This window comes from Piliocolobus tephrosceles, chromosome 21, assembly GCF_002776525.5.
Source record: "Piliocolobus tephrosceles isolate RC106 chromosome 21, ASM277652v3, whole genome shotgun sequence".
NCBI classification, from domain to species: Eukaryota; Metazoa; Chordata; class Mammalia; order Primates; family Cercopithecidae; genus Piliocolobus; species Piliocolobus tephrosceles.
The window spans coordinates 46,148,324-46,171,648 of NC_045454.1; the positions used below are offsets into that span (position 1 = coordinate 46,148,324).

General features: G+C 47.5%; 2 protein-coding genes across 2 annotated transcripts in view; one reads left to right on the forward strand and one right to left on the reverse strand.

The window, feature by feature from the left end:
• LOC111533878 (LON peptidase N-terminal domain and RING finger protein 1-like) overlaps positions 1-23,325 on the forward strand; it is a 44,911-nt gene that overhangs the window by 16,085 nt on the left and 5,501 nt on the right. Inside the window, 2 exon segments of the mRNA XM_026455542.1 lie at positions 13,351-13,410; positions 14,819-15,330. Coding sequence (XP_026311327.1) covers positions 15,329-15,330 — 2 coding nt within the window. The 5' untranslated portion in view covers positions 13,351-13,410; positions 14,819-15,328.
• The window catches only part of LOC113225063 (putative uncharacterized protein encoded by LINC00596), a gene marked incomplete at its 5' end in the record, with an annotated part of 3,509 nt that continues 1,229 nt past the window's right edge, over positions 21,046-23,325 (reverse strand). The window contains one exon of the mRNA XM_026455543.1: positions 21,046-21,232. Coding sequence (XP_026311328.1) covers positions 21,046-21,232 — 187 coding nt within the window. The remainder of the gene's footprint in view (positions 21,233-23,325) is intronic.

A 23,325-nucleotide genomic window follows, 5' to 3' on the forward strand; every position in this document is an offset into this window, starting at 1 on the left:
TGGTAGTGTAAATTAGTTCAACCATTGTGGAAGACAGTGTGGTGATTCCTCAAAGATCTAGAAGCAGAAATACCATTTGACCCAGCAATCCCATTACCGGATATATACCCAAAGGAATATGCATCATTGTATTATAAAGATACATGCATGCATGTGATCACTACAGCACTATTCACAATAGCAAAGACATGGAATCAACCCAAATGCCCATCAGTGATAGACTGGATGAAGAAAATGTGGTACATACACACCATGGACTACTATGCAGCCATAAAAAGAAACAATATTATGTCTTTTGCAGGGACATGGATGGAGCTGGAGCAGCTATTCTCAGCAAACTAACACAGGAATAGAAAATCAAACATTGCATGTTCTCATTTGTAACTATGAGCTGAATGATGAGAACACATGGACACAGGGAGAAAAACAACACACACTGGTGTCTGTCAGCGGGGTGAGGAGAAGAAGAGCATCAGGAAGAATAGCTAATGAATGCTGGCCTTAATACATAGGTGATGGGTTGATCTGTGCAGCAAATCACCATGGCACACATTTACCTATGTAACAAACCTCCACATCCTCTGCACATGTACCCTGGAACTTAAAAGTTGAAGAAAAAAAAAACCTGCAAAAACTTATGAATATGTGAATTATCCTCTCCCTGATGAAATTGATGAAAATAGCATGGAGGACACTAAGTTTTCTACACGTAAATTTCTGGATGGCAATGAAATGGCATTAGCTGATGGCCATCTGCTGCCCAAACTGCATATTGTCAAAAACAAATCACAACTTTGATATTCCAAAAGAAATGACTGGCCAGGCACAGTGGTTCATGGCTGTAATTCCAGCACTTTGGGAGGCTGAGGTGGATGGATCACTTGAGGTCAGGAGTTTGAGACTAGCCTGGCCAACATAGTGAAAACCCATGTCTACTAAAAATACAAAAATTAGCCAGGTGTGATGGCTGCCTGTAATCTCAGCTACTCGGGAGGCTGAGGCACAAGAATCGCTTGAACCCGGGAGGTGGAGGTTGCAGTGAGCCAGGATCGTGCCACTGCACTCCAGCCTGGGCGACAGAGTGAGACTCCAACTCAAAAAAAAAAAAGACATACCCAAGACTGGGTAATTTATAAAGGAAAGAGGCTTAATGAACTCACAGTTCCACATGGCTAATGAGGTCTCACAATCAAGGCAGAAGATGAAAAAGAGCAAAGAGACGTCTTACATGGCGGCGGGCAAGAGACCTTGTGCAGGGGAACTCTCCTTTGTAAAACCATCAGATTTCCTGGGAGTACTTCACTACCATGAGAACAGTATGGCGGAAACCCCTAATGATTCAATTATCTCCGCCTGGTCCCGCCCTTAACTTGTGGGGATTGTTAAAATTCAAGATGAGATTTTGGTGGCGACACAGCCAAACCGTATCACCTGGTGTTGACTTTTTTTTTTTTCTCTCGTCTCTGTCATGCCTGCCTGACCACCATTTGAAAAAAAAGAAAAAATCTATTTTTGCATAAATCACTCACTGGATTCCAACACAGATTGAATTTTCAGTCTCAGGTGGTGTCTGCAGTTAAAGCAAGGCCATTGATTGTGAAGGAATATGGGATTATGCACATTGGAATGGGGACTGAATTAGCCTGGTCTGCGAGCCATAACGAAATACCAGAGACTTACCCAGCCACAGCTATAATTCCTATAATTCCACCTATAATTCCTCTACTTTGGGAGGCCAAGTCGGGAGGATTGCTTGAGTCCAGGAGTTCGAGACTAGCCAGGGCAACATAGTAAGACCCCATCTCTACAAAAACAAAAATTAGAGAAGTAGTCAGGGATGGTGGGTCATGCCTGGAGGGAAGCTGAGGCAGGAGGATGACTTGAGCCCAGGAGTTCTAGGGTGCAGTGAGCCAAGATGATGCCACTGCACTCCAGCCTGGGTAACAGAGCAAGACTCTGTCTCAAATGCTCTCACTGATAAGCGGGAGTTGAACAATGAGAACACATGGACCCAGGGAGGGGAACATCACACACCGGGGCCTGTCGGGGGGTGGGGGCCTAGGGGAGGGATAGCATTAGGAAAAATACCTAATGTAGAGGATGGGTTTATGGGTGCAGCAAACCACCATGGCACGTGTATACCTGTGTAACAAACCTGCACGTTCTGCACGTGTGTCGCAGAATTTAAACTATAATAAAAAATAATAATAATAAATTAAATAAATGCTGGGCCAGGCATAGGATTCCCATTCCAAAAGGGGAGAAAATCAGAAGGAAGAAAGTGATGATGGGCCCCAAGCAAGTTCAAAATAGCAAGGCAAATTCCATTAGATCTTAAGGCTGGAGAAAAATCCTCTTTGCTCCCATGCTCTGCCTCCAGGCCCACTGCAAACTAAAAGGAACAGAGGCAGAACAACCTAAGGGAAGGATTTCAGACTTCTAGGATTCAACAGCATGGGATGATGAAGCTATTTGGCTGTGAGTATGCATTAGCCTTTAAGAAAAGGGAGGAATGGGGCTGGGCACAGTGGCTAAGGATGGTCTTGATCTCCTGACCTTGTGATCCACCCGCCTCGGCCTCCCAAAGTGCTGGAATTACATGCATGAGCCACTGCGCCCAGCCTGTTTCATTTTATTTTATAGAGACAGGGTCTCACAATGTTGCCCAGGCTTTTTGATAAGTTATAACAAGGATCATCTTTTCTCCAGTTTCCAATAACCTATTCTTTATTTCTATCTGAGATCTCACTAGAATGATCTTTAACAGCCATATTTTTACCAACATCATTCTCACGACGTATTCTCTAAGATGACAGAGGTTTTCTCTGTAGCCCTCCTCTTTTCTTCATGAATCCTCACCAGAATCATCTTTAATTTCCAAAATAACAACATGTTTTTTCCAATTTACATAGTCAGAAAATCAGGGAAAATATTCGAGACCAGACTGGCCAACATGGCAAAACCCTGTCTCTACTAAAAATACAAAAAATTAGCCGGGTGTGGTGCAGCACACCTGTAATCCCAGCTATTCAGGAGATTAAGGCAGGAGAATCGCTTGAACCCAGGAGGCAAAGGTTGCAGTGAGCCAAGATCGCACCACTGCGTTCTAGCCTGGGCGGCAGAGCGAGACTCCATCTAAAATAAAATAAAACAAAACTTGTAGGGGCTGGATGTAGTGTCATGCACCTGTGGTCCCAGCTACTTGGGAGGCTGAGGCGGGAGGACGGTTTGAGCCCCGGAGTTCCAGGCTGTAGTAAGCCATGATTGCACCACTGCACTCGGGCCTGGGCAACAGAGTGAGACCCTATCTGGAAATAAATAAATAAATTTGTTTAAGGAACCCCAGCATCCTTGAAGAGTTCTGTGATCACGGCTTCCTGTAAATTAGTTCAACGCTGGGCATGGTGGCTCACACCTGTAATCCCAGCACTTTGGGAGGCCGAGATGGGTGGATCCCTCGAGGCCAGGAGTTCAAGACCAGCCTGGCCAACATGGTGAAACCCCATTTCCAAAGAAAAAATACAAAAATTATCTGGGTGTGGTGGCATGTGCCTGTAATCACAGCTACTTGGGAGGCTGAGGCAGGAGGATCCCTTGAACCTGGGAGGCAGAAGTTGCAGAGAGCCAAGATCGCACCGCTGCACTCCAGCCTGGGCAACAGAGAGAGACTGTGTCTCAAAAATAAATAAATAAATAAATAAGTTCAGAAATTACAGTGGAAATACTGCCACTGAATCTGGAACCCTAAATATTATGGGGATAACTGGGTACCAGGGTATCAGGGATCTAGTGTCCCCACTTAATCACCAACAACAAGGTGAGCGTATTTACCATAATGAACAGAAAGTCAAAGCAGCCATCAGAACAGTCTAACTCACAGAGACTGACAGCACTAGCTGCTTCATGATGCTGTTCCCAGCAGGGAAATTGATGGGAAGTTGTTTACTAAATTATTATTATTATTATTATTAATTATTATTATCATTATTTGAGTCAGAGTCTCACTCTGTCACCCAGGCTGGAGTGCAGTGGCATGATCTCAGCTCACTGCAACCTCCGCCTCCCAGGTTCAATCAATTCTCCTGCCTCAGCCTCCCAAGTAGCTGGGATTACAGGCGCCCACCACCACGGCCAGCTAATTTTTGTTTTTTTAGTAGAGACAGGGTTTCACCATGCTGGCCAGGCTGGTCTTAAACTCCTGACCTCAGGTGATCCACCTGCCTCAGCCTCCCAAAGTGCTGGGATTACAGGCATGAGCCACCATGCCCGGCCTAAATTCTTAATACATTCATATAAGCAGAAACATTCTAAGTCAAGTGAACAAAAATCGAACTTGAATCATAAAAACAGAGCCACAGACTGGGTGTAGTAGTTCATGCCTATAATCCCAGCATTTTGGGAGGCCGAGGCTGGAGGATCACTTGAGCCCACGAGTTCAAGACCAGCCTGGACAACATAGTGAGACCCCATCTCTACAAAAAAAAATTTTTTTTAAAAATTAGCCATGTGTGGTGGTATGCATCTGTACTGTCAGCCACTCGGGAGGCTGAGGAGGGAGGATCACGTGAGCCCAGGAGGTGGAGGCTGATGTGATCTATGATCATGCCACTGCACTCTAGCCTGGGGGACAGAGTGAGACTCCATCTCCAAAAACACAGAGTCATGGCCTCTCAATCAGTTCCCAAGATTTGAGCTAATTTATTTATTGGTTTATTTTTAATTTTTTAACTTTTTTTTTTTTTTTAAGATAGAGTCTCGCTCTGTCACCCAGGCTGGAGTGCAGTGGCGCGATCTCGGCTCACTGCAAACTCCACCTCCTGGGTTCATGCCATTCTCCTGCCTCAGCTTCCCAAGTAGCTGGGACTACAGGCACCCGCCACCACGCCCCGCTAATTTTTTTTTTTATTTTTTAGTAGAGACGGAGTTTCACCGTGTTAGCTAGGATGGTCTCAATCTCCTGACCTTTTGATCCACTTGCCTCGGCCTCCCAAAGTGCTGGGATTACAGGCGTGAGCCACTGCATCCGGCCGATTTGAGCTAATTTATAGACCCAGAACACCTTGAGTAAAGGGGGGGCCAAGTCCTCTTGGGAACGGATCCCAGCACGCTGTCAAAATATTTGTCTTGTTCATCTCTCTTTCAGTTGTCACCTCAGGGAAATAAAACCTTTTACCAGGTTGACTGTGCACTACGCAAAAGGAAATCAAGCAGACTTTTCAGGGACTACTGCATACTACTTCTAAATACCAATTTCAAGAGACCTGAAAGGCCACTGTGGTCTAACGGTCAAAGAGTAAAGGTTTATGGAGGTCCCATGACAGATATAATTTTAAGCTTAATGAAGCATTGACTAATTGCAGCTGCTGTACTAGTTTTGGTTCATTATCTGAATAATCAACACGTCCCCTGGTGCCTACTGTGCAGCTATTGATCTGGTCAATACAATTTTTTTTTTTTTTTTTTGAGATGCGAGTTTCGCTCTGTCACCCAGGCTGGAGTGCAGTGGCGTGATCTCGGCTCACTGCAAGCTCCGCCTCCCGGGTTCATGCCATTCTCCTGCCTCAGCCTCCCAAGTAGCTTGGGACTACAGGCACACACCACACACCCGGCTAATTTTTTGTATTTTTAGTAGAGACGGGGGCTCACCGTGTTAGCCAGGATGATCTCGATCTCCTGACCTCGTGATCTGCCTGCCTTGGCCTCCCAAAGTGCTGGGATTACGGGCGTGAGCCACTGTACCCAGCAATCTGGTTAATACTCTTTTGTCTTTTTTTTTTTAATGGGGTCTCACTCTATCACCCAGGCTTGAGTGCAGTAACGCAATTTCAGCTCACTGCAACCTCTGCCTCCCAGGCTCAATTGATCCTCCCACCTCAGCCTCCCAAGTAGCTGGGACTACAGGCACACACCACTACACCCAGTTAATTTTTTTTTTTTAGATGGAGTCTTGCTCTGTTGCCCAGGCTGGAGTGTAATGGTGTGATCTCAGCTCACTGCAACCTCTGCCTCCAGGGTTCAAGCTATTTTTCTGCCTCAGCCTCCCAAGTAGCTGTGACTAAAGGTGCACACCACCACACTCGGCTAGTTTTTGTATTTTTAGTAGAGACAGAGTTTCACCATATTGGCCAGGCTGGTCTCGAACTCCTGACCTCATGATCCGCCCACCTCGGCCTTCCAAAGTGCTGGGATTACAGGTGTGAGCCACCATACCTGGTCACGCCAGGCTGATTTTTATATTTTTTATAGAGATGAAGTTTCGCCATGTTGTCCAGGCTGGTCTCAAACTCCTGAGCTCAAGTAATCCTTCTGCCTTGGCCTCCCAAAGGGCTGGGATTACAGGCATGAGCCACTGCATCCAGCCTGGTCCATGGTTTTTTGCTCCATACGTTAATAAAGACGACCAGAAGCAGTGGCAGAGTCTCCCTCTGTCGCCCAGGCTGGAATGCAGTGGTGCAGTCTTGGCTCACTGCAACCTCCGCCTCCTGGGTTCAAACAATTCTCCTGTCTCAGCCTCCCTAGTAGCTGGGATCACAGGCACGCGCCACCGCTCCCAGCTAATTTTTGTATTTTTAGTGGAGACGGGGTTTCACCATGTTGCTCAGGCTGGTCTCAAACTCCTGACCTCAGGGGACCCACCCGCCTCGGCTGGGATTACAGCCACGGTGCCTGGCTTAGGGACTAACATTTAAGTCAGTAGACTTTGAGTAAAGTCCCTGGGAGACCCTCCATAATGTGGGTGGGCCTCAACCAATCAGTTGATGGCTTTAAGAGAAGAAGACTGAAATCCACCACAGGAAGAAGTCTCTGACTTCAGAGTCAACAAGTCTCCCCAGGGTCTCCAGCCTACCCTGCAGATTTCAGACTTGACAGCCTCATCAATCATGTGAGACAATTTCTTAAAATCTCTCTCTCAACCTACAAAGAACTCAAACAAATTTACAAGAAAAAAACAAACAACCCCATCAAAAAGTGGGCAAAGGATATGAACAGACATTTCTCAAAAGAAGACATTCATACAGCCAACAGACACATGAAAAAATGCTCATCGGCTGGGCGCAGTGGCTCAAGCCTGTAATCCCAGCACTTTGGGAGGCTGAGACGGGCGGATCAGGAGGTCAGGAGATCGAGACCATCCTGGCTAACATGGTGAAACCCTGTCTCTACTAAAAAATACAAAAAACTAGCCAGGCGAGGTGGTGTGCGCCTGTAGTCCCAGCTACTTGGGAGGCTGAGGCAGGAGAATGGCGTAAACCCGGGAGGCGGAGCTTGCAGTGAGCTGAGATCCGGTCACTGCACTCCAGCCCAGGCGACAGAGCAAGACTCCGTCGCGAAAAAAAAAAAAAAAAAAAGAAAGAAAAAATGCTCATCATCACTGGCCATCAGAGAAATTCAAATCAAAACCACAATAAGATACCATCTTACACCAGTTAGAATGGCAATCATTAAAAACTCAGAAAACAACAGGTGCTGGAGAGGATGTGGAGAAATAGGAACACTTTTACACTGTGGGTGGGATTGTAAACTAGTTCAACCATTATGGAAAACAGTATGGCGATTCCTCAAGGATCCAGAACTAGATGTACCATATGACCCAGCCATCCCATTACTGCGTATATGCCCAAAGGATTACAAATCATGCTGCTATAAAGACACATGCACACATATGTTTATTGCAGCACTATTCACAATAGCAAAGACTTGGAATCAACCCAAATGTCCATCAGTGGCAGACTGGATTAAGAAAATGTGGCACATGTACACCATGGAATACTATGCAGCCATAAAAAAGGATGAGTTTGTATCCTTTGTAGGGACATGGATGCAGCTGGAAACCATCATTCTCAGCAAACTACTGCAAGAACAGAAAACCAAACACCGCATGTTCTCACTCATAGGTGGGAATTGAACAATGAGAACACTTGGACTCAGGAAGGGGAACATCACACACCGGGGCCTATCCTGGGGAGGGGAGAGGGGGTAGGGATTGCATGGGGAGTTATATCTGATGTAAATGACGAGTTGATGGGTGCAGCACACCAACATGGCACAAGTATACATAAGTAACAAACCTGCACGTTATGCACATGTACCCTAGAACTTAAAGTATAATAATCCCTTCTCTAACCCCCACCATATGTGCATGTCCACAGAGGTTACACAGTCTCTGTTGCAGCTACTTAACTCTGCTATTGCAGCATGAAGGCAATTATAGAGATTACGTAAACAAATGATCATGGCTGCATTCCAATCAAACTTAACTTACAAAAACTGGCAAGGAGGCCGGGAACAGTGGCCCACGCTTGTAATCCCAGCACATTGGGAAACCAAGGCAGGTGGATCGCTTGAGCTCAGGAGTTCGAGACCAGCCTGGGCAACATGCCAAGACTCCATCTCTAGAAAAAAATCAAAAACTAGCCAGGCGTAGTGACACATGCCTGTAGTCCCAGCTACTTGGGGGGCTCAGATAGGAGGATCGCTTGAGTCTCGGAGGTCGAGGCTGCAGTAAGCCATGACAGTGCCACTGCACTCCAGCCTGGGTGACACAGTGAGAGCATGTCTCAGAAACAAAACAGACCATGGACTAGATTTCACCTGATCTAGACTTGACTCATGATCTAAAATGTAAACTGCTTGAGAGCAGAAACTAGTCTCTCTTCTTTTTATTCTGTATCATTGCACCTAGAAAAATGTGGGCACAGCTGGTGCAGTGGCTCACACCTGTAATCCCAACATTTTGGGAGGTCAAGGTGGGAGGATTGCTTGACCCCAGGAGTTTCAGACCAGCCTGGGCAACATGGAGAGACCCCTGTCTCTACCAAAAAGTTTAAAACAAAAAAATTACCTGGGCATGGTGGTGTGTGCTTTTAGTCCTGCTACTTGGAAGGCTGAGGTGGGAGGACTGCTTGAACCTAGGAAGGAGGTTAAGGCTGCAGTGAGCCATGATCACGCCACTGCACTCCAACCTGGGTGACACAGTGAGACTCTGTGTTTAAAAAAAAAAAAAAAAAAAAAAAAAAAAAGTAATAAAAATGTTAAAACAAAAAAAAAGAGGACTGCTGATTAGCTGATATTTCATGCCCCCAGGGGCTAATGATACCATTTGATCTGCTTAAAACATGGGCCAAAGGACGGAGCAAAGCTCACCCAACCAGTTCTGTATTTCTTTCTAAGAAATCGCCTTCACAAATGCCCCAAGACTCCCTCCTGTTTTCTCAAATCCTCTCACACTGCATGGGAAATTTCCCAGAACTTCCCTGGACTCTGAGGCTGTGGTTTCCTCTGGCTTTGATTCTTAACCCCGGTCTTGTCAGATACAGAGAGATCAAGAGATGGCTTGAGATAAAGAGACAGATAGAGATAGAGATGGAGATGGAGGGATAGAGATAGAGATAGAGACAGAGACAGAAAGATAGGTAGAGATACAGAGATAGGTAGAGACAGAAAGAGATGAGATAGAGATGGAAAGAGAGAGAGGTAGAGATAGAGAGATGGGTAGAGAAAGAGATAGATATAGAGAGATAGAGATGGAGAGAGACAAAGACAGAGAGGAAAAGATTGAGAGATTGAGATAGAGAAGTATATGGAGTTGAAGAGATAGAGAGACAGGAAAAAGGAAGAAAAAAACAAAATATAAGCATATTTGAAAGAGATAGAGATAGAAAGATAGAGAGATATAGAGAAACAGAGAGAGACAGAGACAGAAAGGGAAAGAGACAGAGAGAGAAGAGGAGAGCAAATGATAATGCAAGCGGGCCTGAATATTAACTGGGGAACCTGGGTAAAAGACACGATGGGTGTTCCTTGTACACCTTTCATTCATGTAACTTTCCGTTTTGTTTTGTTTTGAGACAGAGTCTTTCTCTGTTGCCAGGCTGCAGCGCAGAGTCTCTATCCTGGGCTCACGCAGTCCTCCCACCTCAGCCTTCCAAAGCGCTAGCACTACAGGCAAGCACCACAACGTGTGGCTAATTTCTTCCAATTTTTGTAGAGGCAGGGTCTCACCCTGTTGCCCAGGCTGATCTCAAACTCCCAGGCTCAAACAATCCTCCCACCTCGGCCTCCCAAAGTGCTAACATGACAGGCATGCGCCACCGTGCCCGGCCTACTTTGCTTTACATTTGAAGTTATTTTCCAAAAACAGTCTTCTAAAAGAAGCTCTTTCTATAGGCGATCTTAAATTCTTCCCTTCTCACTAATTTCTCAAGCCACTCATACAACTAGAGTCATTCCCATCACTAAAAATAGCCCTTGTAGGGCTGGGCGCGGTGGCTCAAGCCTGTAATCCCAGCACTTTGGGAGGCCGAGACGGGCGGATCACGAGGTCAGGAGATCGAGACCATCCTGGCTAACACGGTGAAACCCCGTCTCTACTAAAAAAAAAAAAAAAAAAATACAAAAAACTAGCCGGGCGAGGTGGCGGGCACCTGTAGTCCCAGCTACTCAGGAGGCTGAGGCAGGAGAATGGCGTGAACCCGGGAGGCAGAGCTCGCAGTGAGCTGAGATCCGGCCACTGCACTCCACCCGGGGCGACAGAGCGAGACTCTGTCTCAAAAAAAAAAAAAAAAAAAAATAGCCCTTGTAAAATCACCTTGTGACTCCAGTTGTTCAAACTCCCGTAAATGTTTTCAGTTATCTTTTAAATTTTTTTTTGAATGTGTGGGAATGTGTGGGTTCCACGTGAGACCAAATGTTAGAGTGGAACAAAAACTGAGCCACAGAGTCAGCCCAGATTTACCGGGCTGGGTTTACTTTTGTTTCATTTTGTTTCATTTGAGACAGAGTCTCACTCTGTCACCCAGGCTGGAGTGCAATGATGAAATCTTAGCTCACTGCAAACTCCACCTCCCAGGTTCAAGTGATTCTCCTGTCGCAGCCTCCTGAGTAGCTAGGATTACAGGCACCCACCACCATGCCTGGCTACTTTTCTGTATTTTTAGTAGAAATGAGGTTTCACCATATTGGACAGGCTGGTCTCGAACTCCTGACCTCAAGTGATCTGTCCGCCTCAGCCTCCCAAAGTGCTGGGATTTCAGGCATGAGCCACCTCGCCCAGCCTGGGTTTACTTTAAACTCACAGCTAAGGTAGAAATGGCTAAGCAAAAGCGACTGAAGAGAGAATGAGCCTCTCTACGATTCTTTTATTACAGAAGTTTATTCTTGAGGGAGAGAAGGAAGAGAAGCTGATTAATGGGTACAAACACACAGTTTGATAAAAGAAATAAGACCTAGTGTTTGTTAGCTCAATTGGGTGTCTAAAGTTTACAAGAATCTATTGTCTCACTGGGTGTGGTGGCTCACACCTGTAATCCCAGCACTTTGGGATGCCCAGGTGGGCAGATTACTTGAGGCCAGGAGTTCAAGACCAACCTGGCCAACATGGTGAAACCCCATCTCTACTAAAAATATGAAAGTTAGCCAGGCATGGTGGCAGGCACTTGTAAACCCAGCTACTCGGGAGACTGAGGCAGGAGAATCGCTTGCACCCAGGAGGCGGAGGTTGCAGTGAACCGAGATCGCGTCACTGCACTCCAGCCTGGGCGACAGAGTGAGACTGCCTCAAAAAAAAAAAAAAAGTGTTTAAGATAAAACATATAAACACATAAACTGGGTCTGTGACCACAATATGTTGCTGCAATCAGGACCATTGCAATAAAATAAAACACTCAACTACTATGAAGCCGTCGGCTGGCCCAGGTCTCATAGAACTGGCAGCTGCCATTGCCTCCTCCGCATCTCACTCATGTTGATGATCTGTTTCTGCCACAACCACACTGTCACTCACCATCAAGTGTCAAATAAAGAGGACTCTTCATTAGATCATCCTTTTGTTTCAGAGGGCACTACGTTAAAAGATTTAATTTATGATAGGACAATATCAGGCTCTGGATCAGGTCTACCATTGCTTGTTCAGAGAACAATTGTGAAAACTTGTTACAGGAAAGCACTGGCAAAGGTGGATGTGAAGATTTTTGGCGAGGCAAGTGGCGGGGAGAAGTTGCCATTAAGGTATTCCCTTCTTGCCTGGGCACGGTAGCTCACGCCTGTAATCCCAACACTTTGGGAGGCTGAGGTGGGCAGATCACTTGAGGTCAGGAGATCGAGACCATGGTGGCCAACATGGTGAAATCCCATCTCTACTAAAAACACAAAAATTAGCCAGGCGTGGTGACGCAAACCTGTAATTCCAGCTGCTTGGGAGGCTGAAACGGGAATTGCTTGAACCCAGGAGATGGAGGTTACAGTGAGCTGAGATCACGCCACTGCACTCCAGCCTGGGCAACAGAGGGAGACTCTGTCTCAAAAAAAAAATAACTTTAAGGTCAGGGGTACATGTGCAGATTTGTTATACGGGTAAACCTGTGTCATGGGGGTTTGTTGTACAGATTATTTCACCCAGGTGTAGGGCCCAGCCCCACAAGGCCGGTGGGTTTTTCTTCCCGTGTGTGGAGTTGAGAGATTGTAGAAATAAAGACACAAGACAAAAAGATAAAAGAAAAGACAGCTGGGCCCAGGGGACCTCTACCACCAAGACACGGAGACCAGTAGTGGCCCCAAATGCCAGGCTGTGCTGTTATTTATTAGATACAAGACGAGGGGGCAGGGTAAGGAGTGTGAGCCATCTCCAATAATAAGTAAGGTCACGTGGGTCACGTGTCCACTGGACAGGGGGTCCTTCCCTCCCTGGCAGCCAAAGCAGAGAGAGAGAGAGGAGAGAGACCGTTTATGCCATTATTTCTGCATATCAGAGAGTTTTCGTACTTTCACTAATTTTGCTACTGCTATCTAGAAGGCAGAGCCAGGTGTACAGGACGGAACATGAAGGCAGACTAGGAGCAAGACCACTGAAACACAGCATCACAGGGAGACGGTTAGGCCTCCGGATAACTGCAGGCGGCCTGACTGATGTCAGGCCCTCCACAAGAGATGGAGGAGTACAGTCTTCTCTGAACTCCTCTGGGGAAAGGCGGACTCCCTTTCCTGGTCTGCTAAGTAGGGGGTGCTTTTCCTTGGCACTGACGCTACTGCTAGACCACGGTCTGCTTGACAACAGGCAGCGTCTTCCCAGATGCTGGCATTACCGCTAGACCAAGGAGCCCTCTGGTGGCCCTGCCTGAGCATAACAGAAGGCTCACACTCTTGTCTTCTGATCACCTCTCACTGTGTGCCCTCAGCTCCTATCTCTGTATGGTCTGGTTTTTCTTAGGTTGTGATTATAGAGTGAGGATTATTATAATATTGGAATAAAGAGTAATTGCTACAGACTAATGATTAATGATAGTCATATATAATCAAATCTATGATCTATATCTAGTATTAACTATTCTTATTTTATATATTTTATTATACCAGAACAGCTCGTGCCCTCCAGCTCTTGCCTCAACACCTGGGTGGCTTGCTTCCCACACCCAGGTACTAAGCCTAGTACCCATTCGTTATTTTTCCTGATTCTCTTCCTCCCCCAACCCTCCACCGTCTGAGGTCTTGCTCTGTCACCCAGGCTGGAGTGCCGTGGCGTGATCTTGGCTCACTGCAACCTCCACATCCCAGGTTCCAGCGATTCTGTCGCCTCAGCCTCCTGGGTAGCTGGAATTACAGGCACAGGCCACCACGCCCGGCTAATTTTTGTATTCTTAGTAGAGACCGGGGTTTCACCATGTTGGCCAGGCTGGTCTCAAACTCCTGACCTCAGGTGATCCATCCACCTCGGCCTCCCAAGGTGCTAGGATTACGGGCGTGAGCCACTGCGCCTGGCCCCAAGTTAAATTTTTTTAAATTTATGTGTATGGAATCATGGAGAACTTCTCCCCTAGAGAAGAATGTGACTCCATGAGGCAGAGATTTATCAAATTGGCAGATTACGTCATGATAACCTCCTGGGAGGGCCCGGCCCCCGCCACGCCTGGCCACAGACTAATTTTTTCCACAAGGGAAAGTTTGACCAGCTTCTTGTGAAAACTCGTATGGTATTGACGACTGTAGTGGGCTGTCTGGCTGCTGGCATCACACCAGCTGCTGTAGGGAGGGCCCAGGGAGGAGGCTGACAGCTCCCCCACCATGCAGCCCGCAGCCCACAGCCCTCAGCACAGCACTGGAGCAGCAGGGTCTGGCAGAGAGGGGCCCCGATGTGGAGCCCAGGCGTGCTTTGCAGGCAGGGGCAGGAAGAGGGAGCAGCGCCCTCTTTGGGGACTAGCCGGCAGCGCAGCCACTGCACCCACCCACAGAGGGTTCAGGGATCCTGGGCCTCGGGAGGAGGCTCTGCGCAGGGCCTCCCAGCCGTGTTCCTGGGGTTCATCCCACATCAGGGTGACCGTCAAGCCTGCCACTCCCCATGGCCAGGCCGGGGCCAGGATCATCTCCCCCGAGGCTGCCCCTGAGTGCTGGGGCAACAGGGGCAGTTCCTGGTGATATTGCCCTGCCCTGGACGCCAGCCCAGGCCCAGCAGGGATCAGGAATCCCCGCCCCAGTCTGCAAGGGGGCGCACCTGCAGCTGCATCCTGGGCTTCTGCAGCCGCCCAAGTTGTGGCCACAGATTCAAGCCTCCCTCTGCTCTTGGGAGGCCAGGAAGGCCCCCCTGCCCTTGCAGGCTCCAAAGCACCTGCTCCCACTGCCTGGTTTCTCCCTGCTCTCAGCACCTGCTCTGATCTTGGAGCAAAGTCAGGGTCCAACCTGGGGCCACGAATAGCAGCAGGAGTCAGTTTGGTTCCCGGCAGAAGGGAACAAGTCCCCGCTAAGACCCCACCTTCAGGTCAGGGAGGGCCTTAAGGCTAGGGCCACCAGATCTGTGGATCAGAGTGGGAACTTCTGATGCCTTTTCCAGGCCCACCCACGGCTGTCGATGGACCAGTCAGCACACACTGCATCCCCTCTGCAGTCCATAAAAGCCCCAGGCTCAGCCAGAGCAGGGCAGAGAAAAAGAGAGACATTGGGATGACAAGCTGCAGAGAGGAGCTACCCTCTCTGCTGAAAGCTGCAGTGAGGATGGGATGACCTGCTGGGCAAAGAGCAGCTACCCTCTCCAAGGCCTCCTCTCTGCTGAGACCTGCAGATATCAGGAGGACCAGAGACGAACTACCCTGTCTGGGGTCTCCGCTCTGCTGAGAGCTGAACACACAGAAGGATGACCTGCCTACCGAGAGGAGCTGCCCACTGTGAATCTTCTCGGAGCTGCTCTAACACTCAATAAAGCTCCTCTTCATCTTGTTCACCCTCTACTTGCCTGTGTACCTCATTTTTCCTGGATGCAAGACAAGAACTCCGGCGAAGGTGCCAGGAGCCACAGATGTTTCCGACCAGGAAAGTGACACCCTAAAGGTTCTGTAACAGTATTATGTAAGCCTTTTGTTTTTTCTGTCTTTTCTTTCTTTTTTTTTTGAGAGGGAGTCTTGCTCTCTCACCTGGGCTGGAGTGCAGTGGCGCAATTTTGGCTCACTGCAACCTCCGCCTCCCAGATTCAAGCAATTCTCCTGTCTCAGCCTCCCGAGTAGCTGGGATTACAGGCACACGTGGCCATGCCCGGCTTTTCGTATTTTAGTAGAGACGGGGTTTCACTGTGTTGCCCAGGCTGGTCTCAAACTTCTGAGCTCAGGCAATCCACCCACCTTGGCCTCCCAAAGTACTGGGATTACAGTCGTGAGCCACTGCACCTGGTCTGTGTAAGTCATTTTTATCTGTTCAAAGACAGTGGTTTTTAAGAAATGAATTACATTTAAACTTAGAATATGGTTAATGTTCAATAATAGGCCTTTTTCTAGAAAGGCAAAGAAAGTTAATGATTTGGATAGATAACAGGTGTGCCAGAGCCACATTTGTAATGCAGAAGTAAATGTTCAGTGTGTCCTCTGTCTTGGTGACTGAGGTTACAGTTAGAGCGGTTGTGAGGTCTCACTACACTTTGAGGAAGGCAGCTTTTCATTTAGCGTTTCCATTTGTTTGTATATCATTGGAACTAATTCACACGTGATTTCTGCCATGAACTCAGTGCACCCTTGATATTTGAGAGAGAGTTAACTAAAGAACATTCTGAGTATAGCTTCTCCATTTACAGAGCTTTTCAGTCAAATTAAATGCTTTGGTTTTTTGGGTTTTTTGTTTGTTTTTTGTTTTTTTGTTTTGTTTTGTTTTGTTTTGTTTTGTTTTTTTGAGACAGGGTCTCACTCTGTTGACCAGACTGGAGCGCAGTGGCACAATCATGGCTCATTTCAGCCTCAATCTCCCAGGCTCAAGTGATCCTCCCACTTCAGCCTACAGAGTAGCTGAGACTACAGGCGTGCACCACCGTGCCTGGTAACTTTTTAATATTTTGCAGACCTGGGCCCCAGAGGTGGGGCACTAGGTTGCCCAGGTTGGTCTTGAACTGAGCTCAAGCAATCCTCCCACCTCAGCCTCTCAAAGGGCAGGGATTATAGGCATGAGCCACAGTACCCAGCCACATCATCTGTAGTTTCTATTCTCTGTATTGTATTTGTGAAAAAAAAAAAAAATTGAGACAGAGTCTCGCTCTGTTGCCCAGGCTGGGCACAATCTTAGCTCACTGCAACCTCCGCCTCCTGGATTCAAGTAATTCTCCTACCTCAGCCTCTGAGTAGCTGGGATTACAAGTGTGTACCACCAACGCCTGGCTAATTTTTATATTTTCTGTAGCCAGGGGTTTTGCCATGGTGCCCAGGCTGGTCTCAAACTCCTGACCTCAGGTGATCCACCCACCTCAGCCTCCCAAAGTGTTGGGATAACAGGCATGAGCCACTGCACCCGGCCTTGCACAGTTATTTTGGCTTTATCGGTGTAATCTCTGCCCTTCAAGATATATACAGAGGCGGGCGCGGTGGCTCACACCTGTAATTCCAGCACTTTGAGAGGCCGAGGCGGGCGAATCACAAGGTCAGGAGATCGAGACCATCCTGGCTAACACATTGAAACCCCATCTCTACTAAAAATTAAAAAAAAGCTTAGCCGGGTGTGGTGGCGGGCACCTGTAGTCCCAGCTACTCAGGAGGCTGAGGCAGGAGAGTGGCGTGAACCCGGGAGGCGGAGGTTGCAGTGAGCCAAGATTGCGCCACTGCACTCTAGCCTGGGCGACAGAGCAAGAGTCCATCTCAAAAAAAAAAAAAAAAAAGATATGTACAGAAAATGTCCATATAAATTTCCACTTAAATGGCATGATATTGAGAAGCGGTAAAGAGGAAAAAAATAAATAAAGCTTTATTTCCCCGTTAGTTTGTTTTTTGGGTTCTTTTGTTTTTGTTTTTATTTTGTTTGTTTGTTTGTTGAGACAGGGTCTGGCTCTGTCACCCAGGCTGGAGTGCAGTGGTGCAATCTCGGCTCACTGCAGCCTCTGCCTCTCAGGTTCAAGCAATTCTTGTGCCTTAGCTTCCCGAGTAGCTGGGACAACAGGCGCATACCACCATGCCAGATAAGTTTTGTATTTTTTAGAGACGGAGTTTCACCATGTTGGCTGGGCTGGTCTCCAACTCCCGACCTCAGGAGATTGCCCACCTCGGCCTCCAGAAGTGCTGGGATTATGGGCCTGAGCCAACACGCTGGGCCCCCCATTAGTTTTTTCAATTGCATACTGTATTTGTAACAATAGCCCAAATGAATGTAAGTAGGAAATGGAAGAGTGGTGCCTATATGAAGTGCTAATACTGCAGTAGAAAAAAACTGCAGTAGAAAAAAATTAGCAATGCAAATAAATTACTTTTTCCCAAGTGACAGTGGCATACTTTTTAAAGGTGTGTATATTGGAAAAATAAAAGTAAAAAATAAAATAAAATATATATAATATAAAATATAAATATGTATAAATGTATATAATATTAAATATTATTTTTTACATTTTTATTCTTTCTTTTTGGAGACAGAGTCTGGCTCTGTCACCCAGGCTGGAGTGCAGTGGTGCAATCTTGGCTCACTTCAATCTCTGCCTCCCGGGCTCAAGCGATTCTCATGCCTCAACCTCCTGAGTAGCTGGGACTTCAAGCACATGCCACCATGCCCAGCTCATTTTTCATATTTTTGGTAGAGATAAGATTTCACCATGTTGGCCAGGCTGGTCTCGAACTTCTGACCTCAAGTGATCCACCCACCGTGGCCTCCCAAAGTGCTGCATTACAGGCATGAGCCACCATGCCCTGCCTTTATTCTTTAAAATTATTTACTTCACTTGTATTTCTATGCAGCGTATTCAACCTCAAATATTAAATAGAAATATAAAACAAAAATAAATTTAGCCTGGGTGCAGTGTCTCACAACTGTAATTCCAACTCTTTGGGAGGGCAAGGCGGGCAGATCGCCTGAGCTCAGGAGTTCTAAACCAGCCTGAGCAACATAGCAAGACTCTGTCTCTACAAAAAAAAAAAATCTATATTAGCTAGGCATGGTGGTGCACCCCCGCAGTACCAGCCACCTAGAAGGTTGAGATAGGAGGATTCCTTGAGCCTAGAAGGTCAAGGCTGCAGGGAGCCGTGATCACACCTCTGCACTCCAGCCTGGGCAACACAGCAACACCCTATCTCACAAATCAAGTAATTAGTTAATTTTAAATTTAGCCAGCCCCAGTGGCTCGCTCCTGCAGCCCTAGCTACACAGGAGGCTGAGGCAGGAGGATCGCTTGAGCCCAGGAGTTTGAGGCTGCGGTGAGCTATGTGACCACATCACTGCACTCCAGCCTGGGCAACAAAATGAGACTCTGTCTGAAAAAAAAAAAAAAAAAAAAAAAATGAAATCCTGTCTTTTACAGCAACATGGTGTGAAGCTGGAGACCGTTATCTTTAAATGAAACAACTCATAAATAGAAAGTCAAATACTGCATGCTCTCACTTATAAATGTGTTGGGAGCAGGCCCCCCAAAATCTGGCCATAAACCGGCCTCAAAACTGGCCCTAAACAAAATCTCTGCAGCACTGTGACATGTTCACGATGGCCGTGACACCCACACGGAAGGTTGTGGGTTTACCAGAATGACGGCAAGGAACACCTGGCCCACTTGGTGTTCTTTAAGGGCAGAAAACCACTTAAAGGCGTTCTTTTTTTTTTTTTTTTTTTTTAATTAAGTTCTAGGTTACAGGTATACATGTGTTAAAGGCGTTCTTAAACCACAAACAATAGCCTGAGCGATCTGTGCCTTAAGGACATGCTTCTGCTGCAGATAACTAGCCAAACCCATCCCTTCATTTCGGCCCATCCTTTTGTTTCCCATAAGGAATACTCTTAGTTAATCTATAACCTATAGGAACAGTGGTTATCACTGGCTTGCTGTTAATAAATACGTGGGTGAATCTCTATTCGAGGCTCTCAGCTCTGAAGGCTGTGAGACTCCTGATTGCCCACTCCACACTCTATATTTCTGTGCGTGTGTCTTTAATTCCTCTAGCACCGCTGGGTTAGGGTCTCCCCAGCCAAGCTGGTCTTGGCATAAATGGGAGCTAAACACTGTGTAGATGTGGACATCGTTTTTGCCTCAAAGCCCTGTCTTCTTCATTCATCTCCCTGGCCTGTTTCAGGGGATTCTTGCCAACTTCATGGCCGGACATGGTGCCTGCCTCCCTTCCTGCCTCAGCTTCTCATCCTAACAGACTCTCAGAAGTTGAATCAGACACCACTGACCACCACTTCCTTCTTGAAACACATTTCTCGAAACTTAATTTTTTTCTTTCTTGTCTGGTCACTCCTCTAAACCTCCAAATATGCTGAACACCTGACTTACAGACACTGTATATATATATATGCACACACGTATATATGTATATGTATATATACACACACACACAGTGAAACCCAATCTCATATACATATATAGGCTTTCTGTTGTATATCTAAGTTTCTCGGCACATGGTGAAACCCCATCTCATCTATATATATATATATATATACTTTCTGTTATATATCAGAGTTTCTTGGCAGTTGAGCTTAGACCCTCCTCTTGTCTACACCTTTGTCTGTGTAAGAGATTCATCCTGTCCCCAAAACTTGTATTATAGAAAATACAGCCGGGCGTGGTGGCTCACGCCTGTAATCCCAGCACTTTGGGAGGCTGAGGTGGGTGGATCACCTGAGGTCGGGAGATCGAGACCAGCCTGACCAACATGGAGAAACCTCATCTCTACTAAAAATACAAAATTAGCCGGGCATAGTGGCACATGCCTATAATCCCAGCTACTACGGAGGCTGAGGCAAGAGAATTGCTTGAACCTGGGAGGCAGAGGTTGCGGTGAGCCGAGATCGTGCCATTGCACTCCAGCCTGGGCAAAAAGAGTGAAACTCTGTCTCAAAAAAAAAAAAAAGAAAAAGAAAATATAGCAACAACTCTCAAATGTGCATTCCAGGTAAACAGCTTGCATAGCTACAGAACGGATTCAATACTCCCCATTGGCCATCCAGGTCAAAGTCCCTCAAAGACATCTAGAAATCCCGCACAACTCAAAGTGACCTGTGATCAGGTTCCCCAAGTCCATAAATGCCTCCACCGTCTACCCTGTTTGTGGCATGATTATATATATACAGGCTTTCGTCCACGGTTCCTGGCTCAGAACTACTAAAATCCTTGGGATCTCCAAAATGCTGTCTTTTGTGTATCTTTGGTCTGATAGGTTCAAGGTGGGGCTGGTCACCAGAAAGGATCAAGACAGGATTAGCGGGTTGGGACTTTCAGTCCCAGTCCTCAATCTTCAGGGGGAGGAGAGAGGGCCTGAAGGTCAAGTTGATCCCCAGTGGCCAATGGTTTAATCAATCATACCTATGTAATGACGTCTCCATGGAAACCCGAAAAGACTGGGTTCAGAGACCTTCCAGTTAACTGAACACGGGAGGATCCCAGAGGGTGGTACATCCAGGGAGGGCATGAAAGATCCATCCCACTTCCCCCATTCCTCACCCTATGCATCTCTTCATCTATATCCCTAGTAACATCATTTATAATAAACCAGTGAACATAAGTATTTCCCTGAGTTCTGTAAGCCGCTCCAGCCAATTGATCAAACTCAAACAAGGGGTCGTGGGAACCCCAACTTGAAGCCAATCAGTCAAAAGCTCCAGGCCGGGCGTGGTGGCTCACGCCTGCAATCCCAGCACTTTGGGAGGCCAAGGCGGGCGGATCACAAGGTCAAGAGATCGAGACCATCCTGGCCAACATGGTGAAACCCCATCTCTACTAAAAATACAAAAATTAGCCGGGCATGGTGGCAGGCGCCTGTAGTCCCAACTACGTGGGAGGCTGAGGCAGGAGAATTGCTTGAACCTGGGAGGCAGAGGTTGCAGTGAGCCGAGATTGTGCCACTGCTCTCCAGCCTGGGTGACAGAGCAACACTCCATCTAAAAAAACAAACAAACAAACAAAACCTTCCGGAAGCCCAGACTTGCAACTGGTGTCTGGGGGACGTGGGGGTCACTCTTGGGGACTGAGCCCCCAGTCTGTGCAATCTGACACCATCTCCAGGTAGATGATGTTGGAATTGAATTGGAAGACACCCAGCTGGTGTCAGCTGCTGGGTGTGTGGGGGAAAAAAAAAAACCCACACATTTGGTCATAGTAGTCTTCTTCTGTATTGATGATTCCAGTGGTAGTGGTGGTAGTGGTTTTGGTGTTACAGCAGAGGAAAAATACAGTTTGAGGTGGGCTCAGTGACTCACGCCTGTCATCCCAGTACTTTGGGAGGCCACGGCGGGTGGATCATTTGAGGTCAGGAGTTCAAGACCAGCCTGGCGAACATGGTGAAATCCCATCTCTACTAAAAATACAAAAATTAGCCAGGCATGGTGGCAGGCGCCTGTAATCCCAGCTACTCGGAAGGCTGAAGCAGGAGAATTCCTTCAACCTGGGAGGTGGAGGTTGCAGTGAGCCAAGACCATGCCACTGTGCTACAGCCTGGGCAAGACAGGCAGGTCACCTGAGGTCAGGAGTTCGAGATCAGCCTGGCCAACAGGGTGAAACCTTGTCACTGCTAAAATTACAAAAATTAGCCAGGTGTGGTGGCTCACACCTGTAATCCCAGCTACCTGGAAGAATGAGGCAGGAAAATCGCTTGAACCCAGGAGGTGGAGGTTGCGGTCAGCCAAGAATGCACCACCACACTCCAACCTGAGCAACAGCACGAGACCCTGTTTCAAATAATAATAATAATAATGATGTTGGTAATAATAACAGATTTCACATATGAAATCCAATGTCAGCCACTGTACAATTGAAACTGTTAGCTCATTTAAAACTCCCAAGAGCACTGGGCATGGTGACTCACACCTGTAATCCCAGCACTTTGGGAGGCCGAGGCGGGTAGATCACCTGAGGTCAGGAGTTCGAGACCAGCCTGGCAAACATGGTGAAACACCATCTCTACCAAAAAATACAAAAATTAGCCGGCCGTGGTGGCAGGCAGCTGTAATCCCAGCTACTCGGGATTACAGGCAAGAGAATCGCTTGAACCCGGGAGGCAGAGGTTGCAGTGACCTGAGATTTGCGCCACTGCACTCCAGCCTGGGAGATAAGAGCGAGAATTCTCAGAGGGTTTTCCACTCTGCTTTCCCCACCCAGGCATCTCACCCCCTTGAGATACCATGACGAGCCCACCTAAGGCCCTCATCTCCATCCCGATCTCGGGCACTAGGCCTTTCCTGAGTAGACCAAGCCAGAGATTGTGGGCAGCAAGACAAAGCTGAGATGCACCACGACACAATGCGACCGTCAGGAAAGTCGACTTGAAAAGTATCCCCTGCTGGGAAACCTCAGAATGGAGATCCCCTGAACAGAAATCCCCCCTGAAAGGGGCGCACCTACCTCAGTGGTGTGGGCATACCTCTGCTTCCTGACATCTGACCTCTTGTAAACATGCCGTCTTGGTTCCCACCCCATGCCCTCAGACAAATCCGCACTCCCTGATCCCAAACCCTAGAAGCCAGATTTGGAGATCTAGAATTTAGAGGCCAGGCACGGTGGCTCACGCCTGTAATCCCAGCACTTTGGGAAGCCGAGACGGGTAGATCAAGAGGTCAGGAGTTTGAGACCAGCCTTGCCAATATGGTGAAACCCTGTCTCTACTAAAGATTTTTTGGCCGGGCGCGGTGGCTCAAGCCTGTAATCCCAGCACTTTGGGAGGCCGAGACGGGCGGATCACGAGGTCAGGAGATCGAGACCATCCTGGCTAACACGGTGAAACCCCGTCTCTACTAAAAAATACAAAAAACTAGCCGGACGAGGTGGCGGCGCCTGTAGTCCCAGCTACTCGGGAGGCTGAGGCAGGAGAATGGCGTGAACCCGGGAGGCAGAGCTTGCAGTGAGCTGAGATCCGGCCACTGCACTCCAGCCTGGGCGACAGAGCGAGACTCCATCTCAAAAAA